At 50.1% G+C, this 24572-nt stretch overlaps 8 protein-coding genes across 8 annotated transcripts; 4 read left to right on the top strand and 4 right to left on the bottom strand.

Annotated features, from left to right (window-relative positions):
- Window positions 1–378: 378 nt before the first annotated feature.
- Window positions 379–2746, top strand: AO090001000119 (uncharacterized protein; the record flags this gene model as incomplete). Its single annotated transcript, XM_023234386.1, has 3 exons — window positions 379–542; window positions 603–1525; window positions 1617–2746. 3 exons carry the CDS (start codon window positions 379–381, stop codon window positions 2744–2746), a joined length of 2217 nt encoding a protein of 738 aa, XP_023089517.1.
- A 750-nt stretch (window positions 2747–3496) lies between these two features.
- On the bottom strand, window positions 3497–4077 carry AO090001000118 (YbhB/YbcL family Raf kinase inhibitor-like protein; the record flags this gene model as incomplete). The annotated part of the gene is made up of 2 exons (XM_001818620.1): window positions 3497–3897; window positions 3957–4077. 2 exons carry the CDS (start codon window positions 4075–4077, stop codon window positions 3497–3499), a joined length of 522 nt encoding a protein of 173 aa, XP_001818672.1.
- Window positions 4078–4386: 309 nt separating this feature from the next.
- On the bottom strand, window positions 4387–8168 carry AO090001000117 (uncharacterized protein; the record flags this gene model as incomplete). Its single annotated transcript, XM_023234385.1, has 8 exons — window positions 4387–4562; window positions 6066–6111; window positions 6167–6446; window positions 6509–6805; window positions 6876–6997; window positions 7050–7367; window positions 7420–7764; window positions 7836–8168. 8 exons carry the CDS (start codon window positions 8166–8168, stop codon window positions 4387–4389), a joined length of 1917 nt encoding a protein of 638 aa, XP_023089516.1.
- Window positions 8169–12184: 4016 nt separating this feature from the next.
- AO090001000116 (DUF3425 domain-containing protein) lies at window positions 12185–12604 on the top strand (the record flags this gene model as incomplete). Its single annotated transcript, XM_001818618.3, has 1 exon — window positions 12185–12604. The coding sequence occupies one exon, from the start codon at window positions 12185–12187 to the stop codon at window positions 12602–12604; it is 420 nt and encodes a 139-aa protein (XP_001818670.3).
- Window positions 12605–12962: 358 nt separating this feature from the next.
- Window positions 12963–14047, top strand: AO090001000115 (uncharacterized protein; the record flags this gene model as incomplete). The annotated part of the gene is given in 3 exon segments (XM_023234384.1): window positions 12963–13142; window positions 13221–13751; window positions 13763–14047. 3 exon segments carry the CDS (start codon window positions 12963–12965, stop codon window positions 14045–14047), a joined length of 996 nt encoding a protein of 331 aa, XP_023089515.1.
- Window positions 14048–16289: 2242 nt separating this feature from the next.
- On the top strand, window positions 16290–17537 carry AO090001000113 (glycerophosphodiester phosphodiesterase family protein; the record flags this gene model as incomplete). Its single annotated transcript, XM_001818616.1, has 1 exon — window positions 16290–17537. The coding sequence occupies one exon, from the start codon at window positions 16290–16292 to the stop codon at window positions 17535–17537; it is 1248 nt and encodes a 415-aa protein (XP_001818668.1).
- A 1288-nt stretch (window positions 17538–18825) lies between these two features.
- On the bottom strand, window positions 18826–22441 carry AO090001000112 (uncharacterized protein; the record flags this gene model as incomplete). Its single annotated transcript, XM_023234383.1, has 4 exons — window positions 18826–19082; window positions 19134–19915; window positions 19989–20376; window positions 22267–22441. 4 exons carry the CDS (start codon window positions 22439–22441, stop codon window positions 18826–18828), a joined length of 1602 nt encoding a protein of 533 aa, XP_023089514.1.
- Window positions 22442–23082: 641 nt separating this feature from the next.
- Window positions 23083–23810, bottom strand: AO090001000111 (glycoside hydrolase family 11 protein; the record flags this gene model as incomplete). The annotated part of the gene is made up of 2 exons (XM_001818614.3): window positions 23083–23482; window positions 23545–23810. The coding sequence occupies 2 exons, from the start codon at window positions 23808–23810 to the stop codon at window positions 23083–23085; spliced, it is 666 nt and encodes a 221-aa protein (XP_001818666.1).
- Between the last annotated feature and the right edge of the window lie 762 nt (window positions 23811–24572).

Below are 24572 nucleotides of genomic sequence, written 5' to 3'. Positions count from 1 at the left end.
GGTAAGAGGGTCGAATGATCATGCGACATTATATATATATATATACTTTCGAGTTCTAACTAAATCCCTTTCATAAAAGCAACGTTTGACAGATGATCGAAAGGCATTATTATTCCAGTATTCGTCCTTGTACGATAACAAGCTTCATCCGAAAATGGGTACTGTCATAGAATATGAACATTTGGTAGTATTTGATGTAGGGTATGTTGAAAAATAGGCGCACGGGATTTAGCCGAACACCGTGCCGCCGGAGACGCGGTCCGATATCATCGGAGCGGTAACCGATAACTCCAGTTGAATCTCATCATGTTCCCATCGAATGTATTGTTAGACAATCTATGATCCTCATGCTACAGGTATCTTGCTCGTTGACTCCACATGTCTGCTTCATTCAATTCGCCCCTCCGACGCCGTCCACTAGCATGTATGCGATGCCGGCGGCGAAAAGTCCGGTGCGACGGAGGCACACCCGCGTGTTCGAATTGCGCCCGAGCCGGAGTGGAATGTTTCGAAGGAACTCCCGGATCAGCGGTCTCTAAGAGGTAAGATCACTACTGGACTCAAACTTGGCATAACGTTTCAGGTGTGCTTATTTTCCATAGTCGACTGCAGTATCTGGAGAATCGCGTGCGAGAACTGGAGGCCCGCGAAGAGACCGAGACGTCGGCAAATATCCGAGCACAGTCGACACCATGGCGCCAAGAACAGCACCACCACGCCTCTCCCACACGTCTCCCACAACAAGGTGTCCACTCCCTAGGTCCTACGAGGACTATTCATCCGGTTGATGTTCAGTCACCTCTGAGTCGGACGGCACAAACAGACGATACGTCTGGGGCCTCCCCGGCGGTCTCGTCCTCTAGTCGAATCACTCGGGACCAACCGCTGGCCCACGAAGTGGGATTACTCTCTTTGACCAACGCCAGCGATCCCAAGTATTTGGGTCCGTCATCCGGAGTCACTTTTGCTCGTCTGATCTACGAGAGCGTACCCCAATCGCAAGGACTGCCATTGGCCTACTCGCGACAGAATGATCAGGATCAAGGGCTAAACGACCCAGGTCAGTGTCCTGTGCTATGCGAAGCCTTGCAGGTCGACCTGCCTTCCATGGCAGAGTGTCAGCAGTATGCCGAGATGTATTTTGCTGCGTCGACATTCTACCCTTTCATATCCCAGGGTGTTTTCTATACCCTTCTCGGGCAGGTGTTTCACCTCAGCAAGACGTCGACCTGGGAGAGTAGACTCCCAGTGAAGCTAGCGCTGGCTCAGGTATTCCTGGTCCTTTCTCTCGGTGCAAGGTCTCTTGAAATCAAGCTATCTGGAACCTTTGGCTCTCGGGAGTTATTTACGACTGGGATGTCTTACGGCACGCAGATCAAGCTTCATGATAGCATTGAGGGAGTGCAGATTCTGTTGCTACTGGTGCAACATAGCTTTTATAGCCCGGAGGGCCTTAATGCGTGGTATCTATTGCATACTATACTCGCAAGCTGTCTTGACCTTGGCCTACAACGCCGTGATAATAGTGAGTTACTCTTCACGTCCTAGAACCTTTCACTTGGGCCGAGCTACTCCGTTTCAAAGGGTTCGACGAACAGTAACTAACATAACCATAGGTAGTAAGGAGAATGAGTCTCCCTACCAGCGCAATATACGGCATCTGCGAAGTGCGATCTTCTGGTCAGCATACTCCATGGATCGAACCCTGACTACGATACTCGGTCGCCCACTCACATTGCGAGATGAAGCGATTGATAGGGAGTTCCCTGGATTCGACAGCAACGATGAAGTCGAAGAAGCGGCCACATACTGGGATCGGAATCCTAACTCTCAAGAAGAAGCACCGATCTCGAGAAGGGCCCCAACCTCGTACATTGCCTGCATCTACTCACTGCGCTTTGACCGGATTGTCGCAGAGATTAAGCTAATGCTGTACCGAGTATCCCGGTCACCTAGTCGGTTTCCTTGGCCGGCAGACGTAGGTGCATGGCAACGGGAAGCACAAAGAGCTTGCGTTGCTCTACTGCAAGAGGTGCAAGATCAACAACCGGGCCGTCTGCAGAGTGGTTCCAGCCCGCTATCTGGGGTTGCCGTTCAACGACTGGAACTCAAATATCACCAATGCATTATGCTTCTCTATCGTCCGAGTCCGCAGATGCCTCGTCCTAGCCTAGATGCCGTCCAAGAGTGCTTCACCAGCGCCATGGAGATTATCGCCATCTATGCTGACCTGCATCGATTTTTGAATATGGAATGCTCATGGCTGTCCGCGCATTCTATATTCGTGGCTTCAATTACAGTGCTTTATTGCGTCTGGACATACCCGGTGGTCCGCGGCACAACACCCATGGATGTCTGTCTGAAGCGAGCGGAATTAGCACTCCAGTTACTTTCATTCCTGGGACAGACGTGGACCGTGGCACAAGAGGCCGGCCAGAAGTTAGCGAAGCTGATTAAATCTACTAGTGAGGCATACGATGTTTTGACCGGCGCTCCTGTTGATCCTCAATCACTCGATAATAATGTCTGGACTGGTAATGATTCGACGGGATTCGCGCAAAGACCAAACGCAGACAGAACGTATTCGAACCAAGAGGGGTCTGCTACGAACGCACCACCTGCTGATGGGAAGAGCTTTCTAATCGATGAGCTTGGAATCCTGCGCGATCTTTTTGATCTCGGGTGGTTAGATGACGTGCCCGATGGGAACCAATCATTCTTTGGACTTCAGACGGATATGGCATGAGCACTTGGTTGTGCGCATTATCTCTTATTTAGGACGTCTGTCAATAGGTCGCGTCATAATACTCCCAAGTGACTCGCGTTCGATAATTCTCGTGAGCGTGCCACATGCGGAGCTGTGTTGGCCTTTGGCTGCGGTCTCATTCACCTTTCGGAGATGCGTTCGCTTCCGTCTACAAGATGATTGAATCAGATCTGGCTACGGCTCTAGAAATATTTTGATTGGTTTCCTGATATCTGATGTTAGCCCAAAGCGCAGAAACCTGAGTCTCCCCTCGACGGTTCTACACTCAGACAAACGCGCAGCTAGCCTTGAGCTGATTGTCCGATACACCCTGCCCGACTAGCGGGTATCTGTGAATGAAGCCTCGCAGACATATTGGCTCCAAACCATGAAACACTTCCAAGTGGAGCTTGGATCGGGCATATCTACACCGATAAAACATTGTTCATCGTCCCTAGCTAGTAGTGCCGCAACGAACATACCCTGCGGAATGAATGTGCGACCTTTCCAGCATGTCAGACATTCTAAAGAAGACCACCAAGCTATCACAATACCTACCTATCGTCATTCTGGTTGCCGGTGGTGGTGAATACTACTGGCGGAGAGTTCCAAAGTATGCATGGAACGTGCAGATTTTTCTATTTATCTTTAAGATCTTTATGATTAGATGATGAGTAATGAGCATCAATTAGCATTAAGCCACATTAGCCAAGCAACCATTAACAACCAAACCCATGGATAGAACCTCCACTAATTACTCGTAAAATAATTAACCGCCAAGACCTTACCAAGCCCAATCTCCTTCTCCCACGCATCAAGATCATACCGCATGCGATACCAATTACTCAAGTTCTGGCCATTCGGCGGCGCATACCTCCTCCCATCAAACCCCTCGGGCTGCTCATACAGAAAGAAGATATACCGGTGCGGCGAACTACCCGGCGGCGGCGCGGGTCCGATATAGTTCGCGACAAACGGCTCAGTGACTTCCAGCTGGCCGTTTCTGGCTTTGAGTCCCGGTTGGATCCAGTGGAGGATTGGTCCCAGCACGCCGAAGGAGGGGAATGGGGCGTCGATGTCAAGACTAACGACCATGTACGTTGCTGATGGGGAGGCGGCGTCGAAGGAGAGTGTGGGGTGGGATTGAGCCTCTGGTTTTTGTATTGTTAGTTTTGTATTAGGGTTTGTCTGGGTAGTGGGTTAAGTGTACCTGCTTTAGGAATGTATTGTCCTGGTTTTACATCTGCGTGAGGCCCTACTGTCATGCCAAGAATCTTGGTAGGGTCCTCGATTAGGGCGAGTGCGGCTTTGACGCTTCGGTTCTCAGGCATGGTGGAAATAGATGACAGATCTTGAAGCTCCTAAAGTGGGACAAAGCTTGGCGACAAGGGTTATGTATATGAAAAGAAGAATGATGGAGACGCCATGGAACAGCCAAGTGTAGGGCATGCATCGGAGGTAAGATCACCGTTAAGTCCATCAAGCTGGCCGGAGATAAGATCTGTGGAGGCCTAAGTCCGAGTGCCTTTTTACAGCTCGTCACAGTGCACACTGCTTGTCTATATGATTTTCCCGAGCATATTCACAATTCAATTCGAAGGTCTATACAAAGTAAGATATGTACATGTACTAAATCGAAGTCATTGCCCGGGCTGGTCAATCCTATAGATGACCTTAGCCGTATTCAACCAGGCCTCATATTCTACCACTTCCGCTGTCGTATCATAGTGATAATGTCCACCCATTCCATGCGTCGAGAAACAATGCGTGTGTTCCATCCGTAAATCCCAACTCTCGGAGTCCACCGAGTGGAAGACTGTGAGGCAGATCAACGGCGCCGACGAGTCATAATACTTAAACCATTCGTGGTCGGGACCGGGACAAGGATCGGGACTGAAGTCCGTCATGACATGGAGTTTGGTCGTTCCACTACGAACAAGAAAGATGCCGCCAAGGCTGATGGGTCGCTCGCCGTATTCTGCTTTCAGAGCGTCTTGGATCGCTTCCGTGAAGTTCATGTCGCCTGTCCGGTGCTTCACCCGAATATGAATGACATCTCCCGGAAGGCCGTCCGAAGCAAACAGGTTGGCCATTAGGCCGAAGTCTTTGGAGTCGTCGGGAACCTTATCCAGATGACATTGTCCCTCTTCATTGACCTTTGCGTAGTGCGTCTCGTTCTGCCACTCGCCGTCCTGCCCGCGGGCCAGATTCGGCATGAGTTCGGAATTCTGTCCGATTACGTGAAATGGACCCGCGGCTGCGCCTAAAACAAAGCTTTGCTGCCGCATTTCGATCATTTTCATTATACTGGGTAGCGAATACTTTTTGTCCAGGCGGGGAGAGGGCCGTAGGTGTGGAGGCCCACCGACGTCGCCAATGCGTTCGTTGCCACAGAGGCCTTCGCCAGCTAGATGGAAGGGTGGCTGACGCAGATCGGGACAGGGAACAACATTGGCGGCGACATGACCGAAGTGCCTGCTCAGTCGCTCACCAATGACTTGGCTCAACTCGGAGAGAGGAGGCGGGTCGAGTTCTAAAATTTTAACTGGAAGATTGGTATTCATTTCGTTGGGTGTGAGTTGGATTGGTGAGCCTTGAGCATTTACAAAGGAGGTGAAAGATGTCGAAAAGATGGCGGTTATACTCCGTTAGTATCGGAAAACCCCGCACGCTGCTTTCCCTACGTAGGCCTAGCGCCTGAGTCTAGCGCTATGTGTATTATAAGTGGCGAGTCCTTTCGCCTAGATATATATGACTGAACTTGACCAGGGCATACTTATGCTGGTGAATTCCGTGTCCATGAAGGTTATTAGTCGCTATAGGTACGGCGGACTAATCTGGCAAAAACATAATCTAGAGATTCTATGCGAGAATGGGTCCCTCGTACCTCTTCAGGAGTCACCCTGGCGTCCAAGAAGATAACCAGAATGATGAGTACACGTGGTGAAGAGGGTAGTGAGGGAAGCGTGGAGGTGAGAGCCATTCTTTGGGTCGGGAGGCTACGAAAGTTCTCAAGGCGCCGACTACAAGTCTTGTGAGGGGCCTTCACGATGGAGGACAAGACGGCCCAAGTCTAGGGGGGTGAAATAAGAGTATTCTATATGGAACGTTTAACTGGGCGGGGTTTCGAAGATACATTGACATGGACTGTACATATGCACCTAGTGTCCGCCAATCATCTCACGCTAAGGATGCGTGAATGAAGTCGTCCTGTCCAAATATCAGGCGCGATAAGCATCGTCCACTTCGGCACGCTTTCCATCGGCCACCCTGCGGTAGTCATCGCTGCCACCGCGGGCAGGAGCGTCATAGAACGTACCCTCAGTCTTATGCAGGGCAACTTCCACTTTTACCTCCGCCTCAGCCTATTTCAAAGAATGAGCAGGGTGCCTCGTTATCACTTCACCAAGGAACGCTTACCTTGCCCTGACTATTCACCACGACGTAACGCGGTGTTGGAACCTCGCCTTTGTTCTGCTTTTTGTAGTAGTGGACTGCCAATCTGGCTGGAAGCTGGGACACAGACAAAACACCCTCTTGCTCTTGCTGAGCGCACTTGTCACAGTTACTGTCCTCAAGGCTGCCGCTGAAGTTGAAGACACTGCCCACAAAATTCTGCGATCTGGCGTCGTAGAAGTCCTTGCCATCCACGTCACCGAAGAAGATGTTGATCTGGAACGGCTTGCCTCCCAATGCATACCTGAGCCCCGGTCAGCGACAAGTCTCGACTGTCTTGAGGAGTCGTCCTAGAGGTACACCTACCGGCTGTACCGGATGCTGAGAATATAGTCTTCCTCGCCGAAGTCCTTGTACACCTCTTTTGTTCTTTGCCCGTACAGGTCGGAAATCTCTTTCCTAATTCTGCTCGCATCTTTAGTGATAGCGTAATCATAATTCAAGGATCGCCAATCCTTCACATCGTCAGACCTGAAAAACACAACCTTCCTGGTTTTTTCACAAAACCTGTGGAAGGGACGCAGGTCGTCATCTTTAGATACTTTGCTCTTATCGTCATTAAACCAGCTGCCAGAGTTTACGGTCTGCCAGATTGCAGTGAGCCTGTCGATATTGCTGCACCCCTCCGCGTTATTATCGTTGTTCTACTGCGCAGAAATATGGGAGCGCTTACCAATGGTGCAGCCAGAAAATCGGATCAAACGCGGCCACTGGAACACTGCTCATATGGCCAGCACCCCAGAGTTTCAAGTCGTGTCGTCCTGGACGGCTGAACATGAATCCTCCCACCCAGTTCTGTAAAACATTAGCTATATAACTCTCTTGACCCGGGATACTGCGTACGTACATGGACGTTGTTGTGAATAGCTTCTAAGTTCATCCAGTTCTTAGGGGCTTGTTCATTATTCTTGGGCTGGGCTTCTTCTTTCTTGTCATCGTACCGAGTGCTGGAAAATTCCCCCCAGTTAAGACCTCCAGTTGTCAGCAGGCGGAACGTCATATCTTGTAAGGTTGGAACCGAGGCCCAGCCATCTAGGTTCTGGTACCAGGGATGCTCGTTCAATGCCAGGTTAGCCCGCAGCCAGTTCTGGCCACCGTCCGCCCAGACGTCGGCGTTGTAGTTTTCCAGAAGACCATACTTGGTGGTGGACTGGCATTTGTCGAACTGAAACCAACGTGAGAATCAGGACTAAGGAATAAGGAAAAGTGAAACCCACCGGCAGATCGAAAGACCAGCCGTGTTCTTCGGTCTTTTGACTCGTGATCGCGTATGGGCGTTCCAAGGTCCCCATGAGGGTTTGCATTTGAAACCTGTAAAGGGGATTGGGCTTGCTTAGCTGCTTGCCTGGTTGCCCCGGCACGAGGACCTTGACCATGGGCATCGTGACCAGAATGGGCAATCGAAGTTCATCGCCTTGGGTATTGTCGTGTCCATGCCGGGCGAACCGGGCAAAGTCCCAGTAAGGGAGACGCCATTGCTTGGCTTCATTCTCCCAGTCAGCTTTCCCATTCTGTGGCACATTTTGCTTGATGAAGTCAAGCATGGCTTCATAAATCACTTGCTAAATTTCTGTTAGTATACAAATACCAATAAGTCTAGAATCACATGAGGTCTGATGAGAGACAAGCGCACCTCGTACAAGGTCACATACACCCGATGCCATGTCGGAAAGGTGTAATTGTTATGCACGCAGAACCCCGTCGGATTTCCTTTGGAGTCCTTTTGACCACCAGGCACCCCGTCCCACTCTGTCCAGGGAGCGCCATGGATACCGGCCAGACGGAAGTACGACAGCTGGTCATTCAAAGGGCGGTTTTGGATCACGGTCAAGGCTTCCACAAATAGAGTGAGCTGGATGCGGTTACTTCCCGCACTGGTCTGCTCGAGATACCAGTCATCAATATCTTTTCGGATGGGAAGAGGGTGCTTAGGATCCTTTGGGATACCGGTGATGAGGTAGGGCATTTTGGCCGGCGCGAATGGTACTCAGATGGAGTGGAGCTGAATCTGATGTTGGAGTGTATATGGCAGGTCTTCTACACATCCCTGAAGTATTATGGATCTGTGACCCATTATATATAAAAGTATAGGCTTGATGGAAGAAGGCATCCAAAGGTCCGCATCACCAGCGTTGCCCGGAGGGGGCAGTTCCCGTCTTAGGATGAACTCAGTTGGCTGCAGCATGCTTTCAACTACTGCAATGACAACACTGTTTCGTTCTCTCGTATTTAGCGGGATGGTGTATCGCACATTGCCTTCATTGGGGCGGCGAGATCTGACGCCGCGCCAGGTGTCGTAAACCACTTCTCATGCCTGAAGTAAAGGACTGGACAATGATGTCAGTTGAATTATCGTTGTTATTACCCCGCCTGTAGACGTGGCATTCATGCTTCTACTAAGGATAGTGCACCTTACGAGGCAGCTACCTGCAGCATGTCAATATTGATCGTCCACTTTAGTGGTGTATTGCGCGTTGCCTTCATTGGTGCAGATGCGGCTCCGAGTACCCACACCGGAGGTCTTCAGCCCAGGCACCATCTCTGAATTATCACCCCTCCCGTAGACGTGGCACGCATCTATTTCCTGAGGATATGTATGCTCGTGGTTCAGATTCCAATGTTCTGCAGGCCGCAGATCTGTATATAATCTAGTTGACTGCCCAAATGCAAAGAACCCCGCATTGGGTTGCGCGCCGGAAGCCGAGGCGCTAGAGGAACGATGAATGATCCGACTAGCTAGGTTGCGTATAGGATGCCATATCCCCCTTAGACTCCGGAGTGAGTGATCAGGCTGGGGGCCGTGTCTTTTTGCTCGAGTAGTTAATTGTCATAGGGCGCCTCGACATATTCAACCCCTCCAACAGCTGCGAGTCGCGACTATCCTGCATGGTCTTTACCTATTCTGGCTGCATTAGTTTGCTGTCTGAGTTGTCCCTGCACTGGCTCCCTCCATAATGCCCTTCATAGATTGACTGTCTGTGCGGTGGTCTGGTGAATTTGCACAGGTAATCTGTGTAGTCTTCTTATCCAGACAGCCGCTTATCATTCCGAAGGTTCTGCTGCAAAGGGTGACCTCATCCTACAGTACATCATCCGATCATTACTCTATGCAAACAATCCTGGACCACGTCTAACCCTGCAACAGCTGTACTTGTCTCCATACCTAAGACACCAGGAATGGGCGACCTCACATCCGTGCGCAGCGAAGTTGAACAGGTCGCCGCCGTCCAGCCATCCACTAAGCCAACCACCTCTCCTGTCCATCTAAGCGTGTTGTCCTTGAAGACCCATCCAGTTGTACTACTTCCTACTTCGCAGGCCATGGCAAGGTGGACACCACCGATGATTCGGCTACTTCGCGCAATTTCGTGATAAACTCATTAGCTTCGGCGGTACCGCGACATCTAAGGGTGCTCTCCGTACAGTATCAAATAATACTTGTTATTTTTGCCTCTCTCTGACTCACAAATAGTAGCACTATTATCCACTAAAGAGTACAAAACAACAGACACATATTAGGGAGACAGCCAGCTATATTGCTTCAGTTCCAGATGGTCAATTGACCAGTTATGTACAGACGGTGAGGCTTGAGTTGGCTCTTCGCTAGCCTTGAAAGCGTGAGGAAGCCCAGGTTTAAGACATAGCACTCTAGGGCACAACTAGATAGATTCGCGCAGGAAATCGACGAGCCTGGGTACTGTCGCATTCGTATGGTCGTACAAATCGAAATGAGTGGCGTTGGGTACGACGAATTCCTCCTTAGGCTCTAGAGCATTTGCATAGGCTCGCTGTGAGAAGTACCCGGTATCCGCACGAGATCCGTAGATGATCAAGACAGGCCGCGGGGAAACAAGCCGCATGTTGTCGAAGGAGTCGTAGGTAGCCATTAACTCCTCGCTTCGGGTAACGTAGACATTTGGGGCACGAGGATGCATGCCACGGGCGGTGCGATAGTAATCGTACGCCTCCCGGAACATCAAAGGCAGGTCTGGAGTGACTTCCTCGGGACTCATGGGGGCACTAAAGACTAACTCGACATCACCGGTGGCTGCTTCGCGCGTTCGTCGCTCACTAGCCGCAGCGAACAGATCGTTAAGAGCGGTATAGTTCACCTCACCACCACCCCAAGGCTCCCGATGGTATTGACCGACGTCAAAGGCACTCACAGTCGCCAACGCCTTGATACGCTTGTCGGTCTGGGCAGCATAGGAAACATAGCCTCCCGAAGCGCAAATCCCCAATCCAGCGATTCGTTCAGGGTCCACGAGACCGGACAGAGTAGTCAGGTACGAGACAGCATTCTTCACGTCTTCGGTCCTCTAGTGAGGGTCTTCGAGATAGCGAGGCAATCCGCCGCTCTCGCCCTGGTATGCTGCATCAAAGGCTAGCGTCGCGAAGCCATACTCTGCCAGGCTTTCGGCATAGAGACCAGCAGTTTGTTCTTTCACTCCTGTCCACGGATGGCCAACAACAACAGCAGGCAGGGATGCATTGGTGGCGGTTAGATCCACCCCATCAGGAAGAAACAAATTCCCAACCAAGTTGATACCGTTGCTGTCGAACTCGACCCGGTGAGTGGTGGCCGCTTCTATGCGCTGGATAGTGGCGAGAAGTAGTATCAGAGTGGTCGAGAGCCTCATCATGGTTGAGTTAACGAAATCAAAAAAATGAGAATAAGCACAAAGGAAAGAGCCTGGATTTAGCTGATTAGTTCAGGAAGTCAATGATTCAGTGAAAGTGGTGAAAGCAGCTGAAATCCAGGGTTTATATATATATATGTTTTGTTACTCTCTGGATGCCACCCGGGCTGGGCGGTATCCCGAATCCCTATCGGCCAAGGACCCCCGTAAGCCGCCAAGCTGCCAAGCTCGGCTGCAATGAAACTACTCAGGCAAACGGTTATGGTGATATGGGCATTAAGAGTCCGAGGTTGTTCCATATATGGATCCTGGAGAACGGTGACGTATAGTAAGCAAGTTGATTGTTGCTGCTGCCAAGAGAGGTTGAGGAAGATCTAGACTCTGGATTCGTACGGCGGACTACATCTATTTAGTGGTAGTAGTACTTAAACTTAGGGATTATAGTGTCTGGCGATATAGTAAAGTCCTTATATCTCAAAAAGCGGTAAAATATATGCTTTCGGAGCCGGGATGGTCCACATACTTCAACTATTATAATTGGTAGATATTATAGTGGAACTAGGCTAATAGATTTAATTGGTTCTTATTCAAAAGTCAATAGAAATCATTGGTTGATCATAAGCTACTAGTAGATTTAGTCGATGCACCCTGCTTACTATACGTCATCCACTCCACTCCATAACCGCTGCCTTCAAACTGGTAGTCAAGCTACAAGACTATTTCCAACGTATGTGAAGCACTTTCGGAATCGTAATCCTACCTAATATTGCTAACAGTGCTAATACATCCGATGGAGACATGGGCCGCATACCGGAGCTGTCTGAAGTGCGTTCGGCTGAAGAAAATTGGTCTGGTCTCACAGATCCTGCCCTGCGGCGAAAATTGCAGAATCGTTTGCACCAGAGGATCTACCGTATGGTCTTTCTGATTAGTTAGTGTGGGAGCGGGCTGACCTTGAACGGGGCCCTTAGGTCGACGAAGACGAGCAAAGCCTGCTGAAAATACTCCTGAATCAGACACAACTCTTGCCATATCGAAGCGGCCAAGGAGCTCATCAGCTACAGCAGATAAGTGTAAAGGGAAGGAGCAGGAACACACCAATGCAGGTGCAAGTAGCAAGAGCAGCGAAAAAGATACATCTTCGCCTACCTTGAGTATCCAAACACCAAGATCCATCCATGAAGTAAATCGGACAAATATCCAACAGATCATGGCACAATACGAGGCTTCGGTGCGCAAAGACTACGCATTGGGCTCTCCAAGAGTGGATCAACTCCTAACTCTAATCCAGTTCAATGTTTTTCGAGCACTTGTTGATAACACGTCCATACTAAGATTTACCATGGACTGGCTAGAAGAAGAAGAAGCTATTTCCCCCTGGTGTACCAGTGGATTTGAATCTGAAATCAGCCTTTGCCCAACGAGCCTCCGTCCTACTTTGTTACAACAGGAGATTCCCCACCACCCGTGGATAGACCTGTTTCCTATCCCCCAAATGAGGGACAATTTGCTCCAGAGATACGGAGACTTCGATGAAACGGCTCTTTGCAATGACCTTGTTGATTTCTATGATGTTTCAAACGACGAGACTGGTTTAATTGTGTGGAGAACGCCATGGCATCCGACAGGGTGGGAGGTTAGTGAGACTTTCTTGCGTAAATGGAGCTGGGTCGTCAGGGGATGTGATGATCTTGCCAACTCAACAAATTACTGGCGCGGATTACGTGGAGAAGAGCCGTTGGTGTTCGATACTGGCCTGTGATTAAACCAATCTACAAATGCCTACACTTCTTAACCGTGCATGAATTAGTGTCATGGAATGAACGAGAAAGTGGGGTTTCCCTATGTGTTCGTCTGTGGTTTTGGTAAACTTATAGTTACGCATTACGGATTTAAGGCTTATGTTCACTGACATCCGTAGTCATCCCCTTGCTTCAGCTTCATGACTTTGCTTATCATACGTCACGAGGTGTGGGGCCGTGAGATATCTCGAATTCACAGCTCAATGGTGTGATTTTAAAGGGATTGGCTGCCGCCCGAAGATATATATCGAGACCTCTTTCCCTTGCGACTTGCACTGCTTTGCATTCACATTGACACTTCGCCAGTAGACTACCATCATGCCGCTTCCCGTTCACCCTCCCCCTCGCTCGCCTCTGGACCGCCATCGCCAGTTGGCTCCGTCCGCTTCTGTCCGGGTTACTCCCCTTTGCCTCGGTGCCATGAACTTCGGTGACGCGTGGAAGGACAGCCTCAGGGAATGCCCAAAGGAAACGGCATTCAAAATTCTCGATTATTTCGTCAGTCAAGGAGGCAATTTCATCGGCACCGCCAACAACTACCAGAACGAAGAATCCGATAAATGGATTGGGGAATAGATTACCCAGAGACAAAATCGTGATCAACTTGTCCTGGCCAGCAAGTTCTCGAGCAGCTACAAAAACCATGAGAGTGACAAGCTTCAATCAACCTATGGCGGCAACGGCGGCAAATCTATGCGTGTGTCCTTAGAGCTCTCGCTGCAGAAACTGCAAACGAGCTACATCCACCTTTTCTATCTCCATTGGTCGGACTATACTGTTTCCATCCCGGAATTGATGCACACCCTACCAATTTGGTGGTCAGCGGCAAGGTCATTTACCTCGGGATTTCTGATTACCCGGCCTGGGTGGTTGCTAAGGCCAATCAATACGTTCGTGATCACGGTTTACGCCAATTCTCCGTGTACCAAGGTCGTTTCCTTCCGGGGCTTTGAGCGAGAGATACTCCCGATGTACCGCGACGAGAACATGGGCGAGGTGCTGTGGGGAACCCTGAGCCAGGGCCAATTTCATACGGAGGCAGGGTACAAGGAAAGGGAGCAGAACAATCCCGGGGGCAAGGGAAGACACCCTCAGATGGCGAGAGAAGTGTTTCTAAGGTCCTCGAAACAATTGCAAACTCAAAGCAGACGGATCTTACCAGTATAGCCCTCGCCTATGTCCGCCATAAAGCGCCTTATGTCTTCCCGGTTGTCGGCGGTAGGAAGGTTGAGCATCTCCGAGGCAACATTGCAGCATTAGACTTGTCCCTCAGTGTCGAGGAGATGGCGCAGATTGAGGCAGCCTATCCCTTTGACCATGGTTTTCCCCATACCTTTCTCAGCGGGACCCTTTTCGATGGTAGCACTCCACGTACTCCCGATGGCCCTGGGGCGTGCGGCTAACGAAGTTGATGGGTAACTTTGATTGGGTCAAGCCAGGACCGCCGATTGAGTGCACCAAATAGCTTTTGAAGAATATCGTGACTGTTCAGTTGTTAATACAACCTGGTAGATAGCCCTCGAGAAATGTGTGTGAATCTATATTTTCTAGAATTCTTTTATAGGTCTAGGTCCATATAGGTGAAATGTCGATTCAATATGTATGAAAAACTGATTTAAGATTTTAAGTTAAACCTATCTAGGTAAGGTTCCTGCTGACTAAGCAGCACCTGACCTAGATAGGTTAATAGAAAATTGCGCCGCGGAAAAAAGAACCGTGACCAATAGGTTAGACCAGGTGACATTACTGTTAAGACTCTTAAGATATCCAGAAATAAAGACTTATAACAAGAATCCTCAAGCTTATAAAGAGGATCAGTAACTAGAATAGTTGGGAAACAGAAAATTTAGCTTATTCATGAATACTTCTCAAGGTGAGCTTGTGCCGAGGAGCATCTCTGCAGGGTTATATATAGTTCTGGTCGACTACACTCTGATAACAGTGCTGTAGTGATACAGCCTATGCCCACAAAGACTGAACCTCTTCAATATCAACGGGATCAACTTCCTTTAGGCAACCAAAAACAATATCAGGTTCGTTGAAATGGTTGTGGGGCGTATTAGATAAACGCAAAACACCTCGGCTTCCTTTTTCATTAAGGTTACATCGACCAGCGCGCTTAATCCCCACCGTTGGAAAATGCGGGATTAAATCTCGTTCAAGAGCAGTTAAAGATCAGCATTGTGGTTGATTCGGTCCGCGATGAGGGTCCACCAATGCAAGATACTCTGCTAGGTCAAAGCCGAACAATTTTTCGGCGAGCCACTGTTCGCCAACAGACGCTTCCGTCATTGCTACTGTCTATTGCCTTCGCGAAGAACGTTGGTAGAATGGACCTGCACCTTTTGCAAGAGACTCCTGGCTACAGCGGGCTGATTAACTGACGCTCTTGGATCAGGAACAATGGAAGCATGCCCTACCGAACCAAGGATCCTGGACCACACCCATGAACAGGATGCCCCACTGTCGGGTTAAACGTACAATGACTTTCATTTACTCACAGGAGCTTGGTATTCACTAAAAGGTCCACCTAGATTTCCGCCGACCTTCCAAACTAGGTAGTTGGACCATGCTGCTAACAACTCCGCATCTCGCGGATTATGGAGATACACTCACAAGGCTTCTATCTGATCCAATGCCGGCGCGGTTACTTTGGTCGTTGTTTCCCCGGACATTGACCGACGGAGTGACATGGCAACTCTAGTTGCATACTTGTGCATGTGCGGATGATTGACCGTCGGGTCTAGAGGAAGCCGCCGGACCATATCCCGGGATGATGAAGCTGTGACTAGCATCGAATCTACAAAAGCTTGGGGAATTCTGTGCGGCAATTGCCGTCATGGGGATCATTCCCTGCCCTGCATTTTCCTTATTGGACTTGACTATTACAGCTTGTGAGCAGCTTACTGGTTTGTTAACTTTGGCACTAAAGTAATCGCAAGAAGTAGCGCTCTTTTTTTCCTGTTTTTCCACCTTCCCCGTGGGAGGCGTTTTTCTATGCAACTCCCCACAATTTCTGGTAGCAAATGTCGGTGGTATCCACATCGCATGCATCCATCGTCATTGCCCAATATCTTACGGACGCGGGATTCTTTCCTTCTCGTGATTTTTGGGTTTATCTTACATGAAAGAAAAGCTCGTGAAGAGATCCTTTGGTGGGGCAAAGATGCGATTGGACAGCAGATTATGTCGTGGAACCTGCTGCCACGGTCAGCGCATCCCCCAGTATCCCAGATCAAAGGCCGTACAACATGTAAAATTGCACTGAGAGTAATCAGTAGAGAGCTTCAAATCAGCTACCGCGCACGCGACATGTGCTGCATAACGGCCAACCACGTTTTCTCCCGTTCCTGTAGCCAAGAAGTTGCCAAGTTGCCAAGGGAATCCCCTGGTACCTCCCGAACGTGTGAGAGATCTTCCTTGCGGCACGCGGAGAAGCTGAGTGGGGCCCTTATCAGATATGGGAAGCAAGGGACGGAATTGTGATATGCTCCAACCTCGTGAACCGGGCCGACAGAGGCTTCCGGTTCGAGGATAAATAGGAGCTTTGTTCCCTGAAAAGAATGATCGTCGCTCTCTTTTTGTGCTCTTCTTGCTCGGGTAGCTGGTCTATACTATCTCTGTCACGCTTGCTGGATTGCCATCATGCATCTTACTTCCTTGATAGTGACCGCCGGCGTGGTGGCTGCTGCTCCATCGTTCAGTCGTCGTGGTGCTGCCTCTCATAAGCCCAATGTGACCAACATCCAGGTCGGTCCCCGGCCGTATTTCCTCGTGGATGACATGGATGAGGGTCCCTTGAAAAGCAAGCTGGAGTCCTGCGCAGAGACGCCCATTCGTCATGCTCCCCAATTTTCCATCGCCCATCGGGGTGGCCCGCTGCAAATCCCTGAGCACAGTCGCCAAGGTATGATGGCCGCTGCTCGCATGGGTGCTGGCATCATCGAGTGCGACGTCGCCTTCACCAAGGACCGAGAGCTCGTTTGCCGTCACTCGCAGTGTGATCTCCACACAACCACCAACATCTTGACCATCCCTGAGCTGGCCGCTAAGTGCACTGTTCCCTTCCAGCCGGCGACAGACAGCACGCCAGCCAAGGCCAAGTGCTGCACATCCGATATCACATTGGCTGAGTTCAAGTCGCTCTGCGCCAAGATGGATTCCAGCAACTCGTCGGCCACAACCCCGGAGGAATACCAGTATGGCGGACCAGCCTGGCGCACAGAGCTCTATGACACCTGTGGCACCCCCGTGGCACACCATGAGTACATTGAGCTGATCGAGTCCCTGGGCCTGCAGTTCTCGCCCGAGCTGAAGACCCCTCAAGTTACCATGCCGTTCCAGGGTAACTACACCCAGGAGATGTACGCTCAACAGCTCATCAACGATTACAAGCGCCATCACATCAGCCCATCCCGCGTGTGGCCCCAGTCCTTCCTTGATAAGGACATCTTCTACTGGATCCAGCATGAACCGGCGTTCGGCAAGCAGGCCATTTACCTCGACGAACGCACCGACACCGAAGAGGGTTACAAAGCTGCTGTTGCCAGCTTGCCCGAGCTTGCCGAGAAGGGCGTCAAGATCATGGCTCCCGCGATCTATGCACTGTTGAACGCGACCGAGGATGGCGAGCTTGTGCCCTCCGAGTATGCCGTGGCCGCCAAGGAAGCCGGCTTCGACATCATCACCTGGTCCCTTGAGCGGTTCCCTCCCTTGGCGCAAGCTGCTGCCGAAAAAGACTACTATGTTCAGTCGTTCACTTCGGCTGTTGGCAAGGATGGCGACATGTATCGTATTGTTGATGCGCTCGCGCAGAAGGTCGGCGTGCGTGGTATCTTCTCCGACTGGCCTGCCACGGTCACCTACTATGCCAGCTGTATGGGATTGAACTAGGGATATCTTGTCTCCATTGACGGTCGGCGACGTGGATAGTGTACGATTAATGTATAGACTTATGAGTGAGAACAGAATGTCTGTTACACGACAAATGTACAGTTTAGTACTCATGTTTTCTCAATTTAATAAAAATCCCTGATTATACTGAAGCTTCCCACAGCTACTCTCCAAATCCGGACTCCGCGTGGCGTGATCTATACTCACAGAACGAGTCCAGACTTGCTTATGGGACCTGTCATCGATTGCGAAGGGAATATGTTCCATGGTAACCTCGCAACCCCTCAACCTTATGATTCTGACATCGGTAAACTAGGGTTGGAGCTACCATTACCCAATTCGGTAACCCTCTAGCCACTGACATCATCACAACGCTCACCCTTATAAACGCCGTCTGACTCCTCATCTAAATCCCTTCAATATCCATATCCCAAAATCAATCACAAAGAACAGCAATAACCATGTCTTTCAATATCGCCAGAAACACCCTCATCCGCACCCGCCCTCTCCTCCGCACCTCCACCCTAACAAGAACATACCAAATCCAAGCCCACCCTGAAGCATACAGCTCCAAAAACCAAGAATGTCAGCCTAGCCACCTCGCATAGTTCACCCATGAATCATTACAGAGAAAGAACCTAGGAACTAACAAGAATAGTTTTCATCGCCGCCTCCTTCCCAGATGACTTTGAATCGCCCACGTTGACGGAAAAGCGCGGCGTTCCGACGGAATCGTGGGATGAGCTTCATGCTACCTTGAGTGAAGCCTCGGTATGTCTCTCGATGTTTGTGTTGGTTGGGACAGTGGCTGATTGTTGGTGATAGGTGAAAGCTGATCGGGGGGAGGTGAAGATGCAGCAGTTGACGTCGAGGGAGGAGCTGGAGAGGATGTTGCAGCCGGATAAGATGGATCCGAAGATTGATGAGATGTGATCTGTTTCTCACGGACTCACAGGGGATAGGTATTGGTGGTGTTGGTTATGATTGTATGGTCTTTTGTGAGGGAGATTGTCATGAGATGGATTATATGTGTTTGTAATTTGACGATCGCTATGTCATTTACTTGAGTCCGTAATTATAAAATAATATATGGTTTGGTTGTATCGATCTCAGCAAGGTGTTTAATTCATCTGCACTTTGGTTTGTAGGACATCGTTGATTGAAGAATATGCATAATTTCATAGCATCTATTTGATAAGTGCAAACGTAAAGTCTATGGAGTACACAGTGACTACCTTCTATCCCAGTAGTATACAGACAATATCCCAGGGTATATAGTATCCGCCGTCTAGCTCACATCTTCGACCTGCTGCACCACGCCTTCCACCTTCTCATTGACTCGTGTCTCCTGAGCATGCTGGCCAGGCATGACTGTGCGTCCACCTTTGGAACTGTAGACACCTCCGGTAATGCCACCCTTGGTGAATAGCAATGGAATATCTTCCAGCTCCAGTCCCTTCGTCTCAGGGTAGAAGAAGTATACCATAGGGATGAACGCCGCGTTCAACACGGCGAAGATCACAAAGGTCTTCCATTTGATGTTGTCTACTCTCGTTAGCTTGAATCTTAGTAAAAAGAAAAAGGACTGTGACCTACCGAAGGCAATCGGAGTGATCTTAACGACCGCAAATACCGCCATCCAATTCCATCCTGACGCGATAGCCGACATCCTTGTTCTCACACGCGTCGTGTTAATCTCAGACGGATAGAACCACGGCACCGGGAGCCAGCCCACGCCGTAGAAAATTTGGAAAATAAAGATAAACGCAGTCGCACCGTAGGCACAATCCATCCGGTTTAGCGAAAGGAGAATAGAAACCATGACAAAGCATAGACAAAGACCGGCGGAGCAGATAATCAAAAGCGTCCGACGACCGAAGCGGTCCATGAGAAAGACCGGAATTGCCGAGCCGACCAGATATGTGCACTGGATACAGCCACCCAGGATCATCGCCATGTTTCGGTCCATGCCCATTGTTTCTTGGAACATGACAGGTCCGTAGTAGTTGATCATGTTGGATCCGGTGAATTGTTGACCCAACTCGATTGAGATGGTGATCAGCATCCGGCGCAGATTCTGTACCTCGCCCCAGGTGAAGAGTTCCTTGAAGCTAAAGGGTCCGCCTCTTTGTTCTTCTTCTAAGCCGACTTGGATGTCGAGGATAGTTTTGGATACAAGTGCGTCGTCGAGGGGACGGTCTTCGATCGCGGCGACGACGGCGCGCGCTTCTTCGTGACGGTCGTGTTGGACCAGCCAACGGGGGGTCTCCGGCAATCCGATGACTTGGAGGATGAGGAGAATGGCGAAGACGGCTTGAAAGGAGAGCGGGAAACGCCACTGAAAGGATGATTCATAGAAGCTTGTGCCGTAGTCCATCCTATCGAGAGTCCATGGTCAGTATCTCGGTTTCACCTGGCAACGAATATAGGAGGGAAGACGAGATGGCGTACCAGTAGGCAATAACCACTCCCAGAATGGTCACTGTGCCCTGCAGGGTCAACAAAGTACCGCGATATGACGCAGGCGAGCATTCACTCTGATAAACTGGCGCCGTTGAAGAGTTCATGCCATTCCCCACTCCCGTGACGATACGGCCGACGATCAACTGCGCAACAGTGTTTGAAGTGGCGAGGATGATTGTACCAATCACCATGATAAAGCCACCGAGCATAAGCATCGTCCGACGGCCCATTCTTTCTCCAATAAAGTAGGATACAATCGAACCGATCACACAGCCAATATCGTACAAAGCCGTGATGTTGCCCTGCATGTTGGCATCGGGATTGTTGAAGTCCCTCCCGAATCGATTGTCCGCACCGACGAGTCCTGACATGACGCCTGCAATCATTAGTAGAACATTCTTTGGTATGATGATTGTCTAGTAGCACCTTGATCAAATCCCAACAGCAAGAACGCCTGGCAGGACGCCATGGTGATGGCCATAATCAGCGTCCTGCCTCTAAAATCATGTTTCCAGAGTTGCATCTTGTCCTTGAAGCCCAGCTTCTGTAGGGACCGTAAGAAATCTATGATAACAATAACAGATAGTTTTGACAAACAAAACTTCGGCCCATCAGCCACGGGGCTCCGTGTATCTAATACTCTGCCGAAAGGCTTCGGCTGCGTACGCCTCCCCAGCGGCAAGTGTGGAGATTATCTACCCGTGCCCTTTTACCCCGAGGGGGTTTCCGGGGTCTCCACATATAATGTGATTAACTGAGGATTTTATTCGACCGTTGACATCAGAGTTGACGAGCCCCCAGAGCTCCTGAGCTGGAGTTCGGGGGATCATCGCCCCGAGAATGCGGAGAAATGCCCCATGCTGAGCGGATATTCCGAGTTGGGTAGACCGGTATTGCGTTGACTTGTTGCTCTACTATCCTTTCCCCTATATTCTACTTATGATTTGTATACGGGTACGTTCTGGTGAGATAGGCGTCAGGCTCGGAGTGGCGTTTAGAGTAAAGCTTGTTCGATAGTTCAACTATCTTCGGGGGTGGATGACGGCATTCCTAACTGCTAGGGTATAGTTCGTTGCTTCTAGATTAATTATAGATTGTTCGCAGGATGCTTTAGGTTGCGCCACGTTATTAACCGGTGGGATTCCATTGGATGCTCATATTTATGCAGCAGGAGAGCAAAATTCAGTAGAATATTTGGCGGAATTACCGATATTATCTGATTCCCCTTCGTGTGTCTGTGTACTCTAGATATTCTATCGTATATCCCTATGACTTGTAAAGAACTGTTAGAGTCCCTTCATAGCGGAATCAACCTCGGGGATAATACAGAAATCTAGGGTTATATAGGGTTGTGATCTGATATATGTAAAGTGGTGGTGTCATTATGGAGCTTGTTGGCGTCATCGATCACTGGGGGGAAATGGGAAATGTCTGAACATCTTCCATTTTCCTCTTTCACTACATCTAAGTGGTCGTGTTCCCAGCTATGTACCCTAAATGAAGTTTTCTATACTCTCGCGGATGTTGAGATAGTTTACCCATTGCTGCCAATTGACACGATGCCCTCCCAAGCCATATGCGACCACAACCCCGACACAAACCACCGAAATAGTCAGATTACGGACCGCCGAGGCGACACATTTGTCTACATTGTTGTTAAAAGCACCCAGAGTATTGTCCACGGTATTGCCGTTGGGAAACGCTTCTGCCGGGACGTCTTTCTCTAGGAACCTAACCCACACCTTCAGCTACGGTCGCATTTGCGAAAATCACGACATATCGCAAACTCACCGGCATAGAGGCTCCCAGCCATCCTCTACAGTCCACTCAAGAAAGCGATCTGAACGTACCGATCCTCTGATGGTGGCACTGTGCTGCTCATAGACCCATTTTCCGTGCCGTTCCCACGACCCGTGAAAGAAAGGCTTCAGGCAACATTGAACATACTGCGCTTCCCAATACAAGTCGGCATTGAACCAGGGCAGCACATGATAAAACACCCCAGTCGTTATCGGGCGGAGAACAGTGCAAAGGCTGGGATACCAGGTATCGACGTCGCGACGGTTAAGAATCACTTTGGCTTCGGGATAAGCGGAAATCAATTCCGGGGCGAAGAGTGTACCTGGCTGGTCGGTGATAGCCTCGCAATGGCCGAATAAGTTGTCGAAATCCTCCCTCGTAATGTTGGACCTTCCACCAGCAGTACCAGCATTGCCCCATTTCCGTCGTCCTAGCATCGTCCACGACCTCCAGAGCATTGGTGTACTTTCCCACATTTCGAAGCCGTGGAAGACATGATCGTACCCGAGGATGCGGAGGGCACGCGAGAGAGACTCTGTCCCCGACCGGGACATACCCAGTGCGAGCACCTTCATCGGTTTCTCGCGCGTCCGTTTTGGCGGCGTCGGGGGGTTGTATACACATCGTTCGATCAGTTCCATGGTGCGAGGTATGTGATTGCAAGAGTGTTTATTAGTAGTCAATGCATGCTTGACCCCGCACCGATGATGGTGAACTTTTATAACCATCAGGCGCTTTGGGCACTGCCTAGCCTTTCGGAAAAGACTTTAGGACTTCATTAACGTGTTGCGTGTCATTGCGGACTCGCGTGGGTGGCCTGAGAACGGTTCGGCTCCTTAGAGCTAGGAACAAGTGACTGAACGTTGTGGGAAGCTTTGCCATTGGAAGATATGCTACAGATGGTTGGTTTTAATCTAATCGATCGACAGCATTAATGCTTTGCTTGGATATTGAACGTGTATGTCCTCTGTTCTCCGCTCGTATTTGGTGGACTTAATTGGGGTCCGATCCGTTAGTGTCCACACTAATCAGCAAAGACTTTTAACGCAAGGAGAACTGGGCTTGTGAAAGCATGGATTTCTCTGACGAAAGGGCCAAGAAAGGACAAATGTGACTATGTACACGGCGACACCAGAAAGAGACACCAATTACGGGATCTCCGGCAGTTGACAAGAAGAATATAAACCCGGAATCCGAGTCCATATGAAGGGAAAAATATCCACGGCGGATCACCCTACAAAGCAAGTTGACCACGGTATCCCGCAACTAAAGACAACCCCATTTACTCAACAGTGATAGTGGCAGACCCGCTGCTCTTGTAGCCCTCGGTGGCAAGGATCATGTAGTTATGGGTACCCAACTGCAAACCAACGTTGGCCCAGGCATCGAAGTGGTTCTGAGCAGTGATGGTGCCACCAACACGGCCGCTCTGGCGGACCGACCAGTACTGGTTGAAGGTCGAGGTGCCCTCAATGGAGGGAGCGTTTTCACGAGTAGTCTTGTAGATCTTGTAGGTGCCGCCATCGCTCTCGACGGTGCCAAGCTCGGTAGCGCCGGTGGAGGGATCGTAGTCGCCGTACTTGTCAACGATGTAGTATTCGACGAGGGGGTTCTGGGTCCAGCCGTAGAGAGAGACGTAGCTGTTGCTGTTGCTCTCCCACTCACCGCTGTAGGTCACAGTCCTAGTAACACACTGCTGTTAGTGTCTGTGGGCTTGGATGGGATCTTTCGAGGGGTATCATACTTCGCACTGCCGGGGTTCCATCCCTTTCCGGCGACAAAGTTGTCGCAGTTGGTCCATTTGACGCTGTACTGGCCGCCGTTGCCATTGGTGTATTCGACATCACCACCGCCGTTGGTCCAGAAGGAGTAGTAGTAGCCGTTGTTGGTGCCTGTCTCGGAGCTGGTGATAGCGCGCTTGGCGAGCTCAACAAGAGTGGAATCGCCAGGGGCAGCCAAAGCGCCGGAGACAGCGGAAACGGCAAGGAGGAGAGAAGAGAAGCTAACCATGGCGACGGTGTTGGTCTTGTGGTGTGTAAGCTGGAAGAATCACTGATGACCACTGTCAATGGCAAGGAAACAGAGTCCCCTTTATAGCTACCGCATCGACCTTCTGCATGTCTATCCGAAACGACTAAATGGCCTAGAATAGAGTTTATTGTTTCAAGAATCAAGCCTTGTGGCTCCTGGACACCTAGGGCTTTCCGGAACAATATCCACCTAAATTGCCGGACGGACTTTTGTTTCATCTCACGATCCAAACCCGCAATTTATCCGGCCACCGCCCAATGCGCATTCCCAGCGGCATATTCTTAACTCGCATGTGGCCATGTTTTATCCCCTATTGGCTCCTGGCGGGTCCGAGCCAAGTGCTATGTGGGTATGGGCTATCGGACCGCATTCCCTATGCTGAAGTCTCCCGGCTCTAGTTTTGCTCCACTTTTCGACAAGAGGTCTCTGCCAAGCTCAGGGTAGCGTGTCGGTAGTCGACTGAAGCATGGGCCAAACCACCAGCATTTCATGCCTGACTCGCCGTAACGGAATATCCTGGGAGTTAGGATGGAGTATGTCCTGCAATTAAAAAAATACGAGGCCGACGGGATAGTGATCATGGTATTTGTAAAATGGTTTGGTAAATCCCCCCTCATCTTCTACCTTGTTCCACCAACTCAACAGTTGTCTACATAGGTAGGCATCTCGAAAAGTGTATATTGTACTTGATTAGCATAGGTTGCGCTGACGCTAAGTAGAAGGTCATAAGGTTCGCATAAG

This window comes from Aspergillus oryzae, chromosome 2 (genome assembly GCF_000184455.2).
Source record: "Aspergillus oryzae RIB40 DNA, chromosome 2".
NCBI classification, from domain to species: domain Eukaryota; kingdom Fungi; phylum Ascomycota; class Eurotiomycetes; order Eurotiales; family Aspergillaceae; genus Aspergillus; species Aspergillus oryzae.
The sequence above is the reverse complement of the archived record's forward strand: the minus strand, read 5'-3'. Positions and strand labels throughout refer to the sequence as shown.